Below are 6,111 nucleotides of genomic sequence, written 5' to 3' on the forward strand. Positions count from 1 at the left end.
ATTGGCCCATGCAGGTCTCGAACCTGCGACCTTGGCGTTATTAGCACCACGCTCTAACCAACTGAGCTAATGGGCCAATTGTATTAGTAATTACTTTTCTAGTTATTTAAACCCTAATGACTGTATTATTTTCAATATCTATTTCTTAATTTTTCTACATAAATTTTGAATAACACTTGTACAAAATAAATTATATATTAATGATTAATCTATATCTATATATAAAGGGATCTGAAGTTTTTTTTTTTGACATATTATTCTTCTAATGTTACTTTTAATTTAAACTATTTTATTTATAATCTCTCTTTTTCTTTATCAAATCAAATGAGTAATTGTTCAAAAAAATTACATAAATATTTTGTTATTTTTATTATTTTTATCTTAAAAATACAACATAAAAAGTGTTTGTCTAAACGCTACTTCTTCTACTAATTAGTAATTTGACAATATCATTAAACTATAAAATATAGATATTTCTAAAATAGTAAAGTAACTTAATCGATGCTCAGTACTCATATCGTACATGTGGTATTTTATTTTTTTATATTATTTTATTGTGAGTAAAATCGATAATTTTTCTATATATTATAATTTGCTCATTTTAGTTAAACTGATATAAGTGAATACAGTTAATGATTTTTAAACTTTTGTTGTAATTTCATAATGTAAATTGAATAATTTTTAATTAAATTATATAAAAAAAAATTTATTAATGTATCCACCTTAAATTTTTATAAAATATCGTATTTCGTGTTGTGGTAGCTTATCCTTACCTATAAATCATAGTCAATAAGGTTTTATTAGTCGTACTGTTACTGATTTTTCACAATTCGATCGTATGTTCAATATTTTTTTACGAGACATTCTTTTTTTTTTTTATAATTAATTGTTTATGAAACAGCGGCATATTTGTATCCTTTCATAAGTATGTTGGGCAAGTTATCCTTTAATGAGTTATTTTTATCTTGATTTTAAAAGACATACTAATATTCAAGACAAAGTGAATTTATTTCAGCCTCAAAATTTTGCCAAGGGGATAAAATTATCCAAAGATAAATGTTTTAGATCAAGACCTAACTATTGTGTTGTTAAAAAAGGACCCAACTAATTTATAAGATTTTAACAATATTACATTTAGTGGGTATGAGTGTAACAATAACATTTATTTCTGTCATTAACGCAATCAGATGAGACTAAATAGGTGCATTGGAGATTAATTTAGTAGTTTTGTCTCGGTCAAAATGAAGTGATTTTCATCTACTTATTCATTAGATGAAGATGCATTTGGACTTTTGTTTGCAATTAATTGGTTGAGAACTTCAATTGTCGTAAAGATAATATCTGTCATTTAAGTTTCGTATTTAACTCGTCTGGAGCATGTGACAAGCACTGGATGATGAACAAAATTAATTTTTAATTTTTTGTGTTTAGCACACATATTCTAATAAGTGTTAAATTAATATACACAATGAAGTGTATAATTTGAAAATTTAGTCGTCAGAGATATTGTTTGATTATTTTATTTTATTTTTTTTGTATGAAATCACACTCTTTGCACTTTCTTTTATCTTTTTAATGAAATAGTAAATGATTTTCACACAAATCAATTTTTTTTGTTATCTTGTCAATTAAGTATGACGTTATTTAATTTCCATGTAGTTATATTGTTTATTTTATTAAAATTAACATATTAACTTTGATCTAGATTACAATATTTGATTAATAACTTTAACGTCGTTAAAGTTGCAGATTCAAAAATATCAATATTCTGATAACTTTAATTTTATTAATTGTATAGACAATTTAACATTTTATGTTGTTAACTTAGATATTTTAAGCTTACTCGCATATTAATTATTTTTATTTTTAATGAATTTATATTTGTGTTGTTGTTGATATAAGTCGCTGTAAGTACAATTTACCATTACCATAACTGCACATCAAGTATCATGCATGAAAAAAAAATACACCCAAATTCATAAAAGATACAATGTTTATTCAAATGAATTACAAAAATGAAGTGTAATTTAGTTGTTTGCATAATCATTGGAGTATATTATGTTAACTTTATTTAATTAAATAGAAGGCAGCTACGTTGTTGATTCTAATATAAAATTTTACAAAAATTGAAATTGAAACAAACATTGAGAAAACAATGTTTACATTAAAAAACAAAGACAAATACTAATAATGTATAAATATCTAATATTAAAAAATGTATGTAAATTATCTCGAATAATAATTCAGAAATTAAAAATTATTTATTTGAAAAAATCTCTTCATTTTTTAAAACAATTATTATAAACTATATCATATAAATTATACACAAAACAAATATTTGCCAACATAAAATAATTAAAAAAAATTTATTTTATTACTGAAATATATATTTAATAAATTTGGTGTCTGTTTAGTATCTTTTAAATAAAAATCTGAAGAAAATTATAATATAATAATTTTAATTTTATATATAATAATATATTTGGAAAAATTTATTTCATAAATATAATGTCTCTTAATACATTTTATATGAAATTTTAAAAAGAACCATAATTTATTATATAAATAATACATGATGCAAATGTTTGTTATTGATCAAATGATTGGAATTCTAGTCAATGTCATATGCTAAATAATGCTGATTTTTTATACTATAATATCTATACAAATAGATAAGAATACATTATGAATGTTTTTTTTTTCTTCTTCTGTATTTTATAAAAATATAAATAAAAATATGTAAATTCCAAATAGTACATTGCTACTAATTAAATTTTAGTTTTCAAAAAATATATAAACATGTGTTACCCATGCAAACAAACTAATATTTTGGTAGTTTAAAATAAAAATGTAAAAATAAAAAGCATAATAAAAACACGATGATAATTTATTACTACAATTTTTTATCGACATATAATGATAACGTGTATTGATCCAATTGTAAAAATTGATTTAAAAAATTAAAAAAATAAATTATGTTTTTAAAATTTTGATGATAAAATTAAATATTTAATTTTATTGAAAATATCATATAAAAAAATCTTACATTGTATATATAGTACTTTCTCGTATAATTTTAGTTTAATTGCAGTTTTAGTCGCTGTATTTTATACTGATTTACGAAATTGGTCCCCTTATATTAAAAGTCGACAAATTTTGTCTCTTTATTTTTTAATTAAACAATAATGATGTGAGAAATTTTAAATAACGTGAGATGTAATATAACGATATAAAATGATTATCAGTCGTAAAATAAGAATAACACGTCGTAAAAACTTAATTTTCAACTTCAATTTTTTTTTATATATTTTTAGTTTAGTTAATGTAATATGGATAATTAATGAATCTAAACGATTATATATAATATAATTGTATGTCATGTCACTAAAAATATGTCATATTGTCATTGTTTAGTTAAAAAATATGAAGAATGATCAAAGTTGTTGAGTTTTAAAATAGGACAACCAATTTCGTGAATGGATAATAATTTAGAGATCAAAAGTGCAATTAAACCTATATAATTTTCTAACATATTTTATAAGATGATCATACCAAATAAAGAGCTAATTAACTAATATAAGATATTATATTTTATAAAAAAAAGGCAAAAGATATATTTTTTAAAATATATGAAAAATAAAGTTAAGTGAATAGATCGTAATGGAATTGTGGTCTTTGTCTCTCATTCTCCTACTTCTTAGATATAGGATAGAATGATGATATGATATAAATCAAAATGAATATAGGATAAAATAGCAATACGATAAATATTATTATTTTACATGTTTGATGTATATACGATAACAATCAATAAATTATTATTTTATTTTATCATATGTTTAATATATAATATTATATTTAAATATTATAAATTAAATAAAAATACAAAAAATTTAAATAAATAATGAAATAGTTATATTAAAAATAATCTATTAATACTACTAAATAAATATTTTTAATTTTTTTTAAAATCTCAAATAACCAAATAATTCTAATTAATTTCTTAGATACATTCAATAAAAATATGATATACATTTATGTAAATAACAAAACTACTTGTGTAAACAAATTATATCTGTGCTAGATATTTCAATTAAATTTCTTATTTTTATAATTTTAAATGATAATTTATTAAATTATGTGAAATAATAAAACTACTCTTATAATAATTTCATACATATTTTTAAAATAAATTATTTTTTTAAAATTTAATTTTAAATTCTATTACTTTTATCTTATTTATATTTTATAAAATTTTAATTCTTAATATTTTGTGAGATTAATTCTTATTAGTTTCTCATTTAACTTATATTGAAAATAAAACTTTTAACTAAAAAAATATAATAAAATAGTGTCCAAAATTAATCATTTTTTTATAATAGTAGTATTATTTGTAACAACAATCCAAAGCATTGATTACAAAAAATAAAAAATATATATAAAATTGCTCCTTCTCCTAGTTTTCTTTCCCCAATTATCTTATTTCGTTCCTTTCTATAAAACCTAATCCAACCCTTTCTCTAACCTTTGCGTTGCAATAATAAATAAGTACACTCCCGATTTTCCCTCCCTTATCACAACCCAATCTTTTCGCACAACCATTCATTTTTTTCCCTTTCATTCCTTTTCTCCGTTTCTCATAACACAGATCTAGGGTTTCCTTCTCCTTCAATCACCATTTTTTGGACGAAAAGAATATAGGGCTTTTGCAAACCACTCCAATGTTTTCCGAATTTTTATGACACACAATTCCCCCATGCGTCGATTTCGTCTGCTGCACTCTTTCTCCGTCGTGTTTCTCTACTGGTTCTACGTTTTCTCATGAACTTCCTCTGAATCGCTTAATCTTCAAATCTTTCTTCATTATAATTCTATTAAATAATTAGATCTACAGTTCCTATTTCCGCTTGATTTCCTTTTGTTTAATTCTGCTGTAAAATCAAATAAAATCGAAATAATAAGAGGAGATATGGCTTCGGTTAAACGTCCGGCGAGTTCAGGATCCGACGGCGGAGGAGATCTACAAAATGGAACGATCGACGAGAGGAAAAGGAAGAGGATGATTTCGAATCGCGAATCGGCGAGACGATCGAGGATGAGGAAGCAGAAACAGTTGGAGGATCTGAGCGACGAAGTGAACAAATTACGAATCGAGAACAATAAACTGTTGGAGGACATTAAGATTAAGGAGGAAGCGTGCATTGAAAACGAAGCCACTAACGGCGTTCTCAGAGCTCAAACTATGGAATTAACGGATCGATTGCGATTTCTTAACTCGATGCTTAAATTCGCTGAAGAAGTAAGTGGATTATCCGTTGAGATACCTGAGATTCCAGATCCTCTTCTCAAACCGTGGCAGATTCCTCACCCTACACAAGCGATTATGGCGTCGGCAGATATGTTCCTGCATTGATTGAACGCCTTTCTTTGTGATTTTACTGTTGAGTCCTTTCTCTCTCTCTCTCTCTCTCTCTCTCTCTCTCTCTCTAGTTTAAGTGTTATGTTACCATTTGTGATTAATAACAATGGTTGACTGTTAATGGTTCTTATTTAATTTCTTGTTGATGTATTCATGGTTTTGATAATGGAATATCTGGCATTGTACATTTTGTAACCATTTTTAATGTTTCAGCGTATGTGTATCGTTTATAAAAGATTAAGCATTAACAAATGGAGTGCGCTAATTACCCGATCTAAATGGATGGTTGTGATCTTATATGTGAAACTGTTGAAATCTATATTGTGAATTCGGAGCCGTTATATTGCAGATCGACGATTGATATTCATTACTTTGTAAACGGTGTGTTTTTACCAATGCAACGAATCCAGATCCGCGTGCGATGGGGCACATCTCTACTTGGTATTTGGAAATGAATTGTTTGGTATGTGATAAAAATATTTGTGGATGCCTAATTCATCCCTCTTAACAAAACAGGATTGTTATCGGAAGTAAGCTTCCTACAGTGTTTTCTTTTGAAAATATACCATCAATGTGTTTCCGATATTGTATTGTCAACTGGATTTACCATTTTTTTAAAGATTAATTTTTGTTGTTGCAAATTCGACATAATTTTATTTATCTATAGTCTTTATTTTATTTGTTAAGCATTT

General features: G+C 24.6%; 1 protein-coding gene and 1 non-coding gene across 2 annotated transcripts; one reads left to right on the forward strand and one right to left on the reverse strand.

Annotated features, from left to right (window-relative positions):
* Positions 1-2: 2 nt before the first annotated feature.
* On the reverse strand, positions 3-76 carry TRNAI-AAU (transfer RNA isoleucine (anticodon AAU)). Its single transcript has one exon. It is a non-coding gene; the product is annotated as a tRNA-Ile (tRNA).
* Positions 77-4,484: 4,408 nt separating this feature from the next.
* On the forward strand, positions 4,485-5,617 carry LOC101500317 (bZIP transcription factor 53). The gene has a single exon (XM_004494365.4). The coding sequence runs from the start codon at positions 4,970-4,972 to the stop codon at positions 5,411-5,413; it is 444 nt and encodes a 147-aa protein (XP_004494422.1). The 5' UTR covers positions 4,485-4,969; the 3' UTR covers positions 5,414-5,617.
* The last annotated feature ends 494 nt before the right edge of the window (positions 5,618-6,111 follow it).

This window comes from Cicer arietinum, chromosome 3 (assembly GCF_000331145.2).
Source record: "Cicer arietinum cultivar CDC Frontier isolate Library 1 chromosome 3, Cicar.CDCFrontier_v2.0, whole genome shotgun sequence".
Taxonomy (NCBI): domain Eukaryota; kingdom Viridiplantae; phylum Streptophyta; class Magnoliopsida; order Fabales; family Fabaceae; genus Cicer; species Cicer arietinum.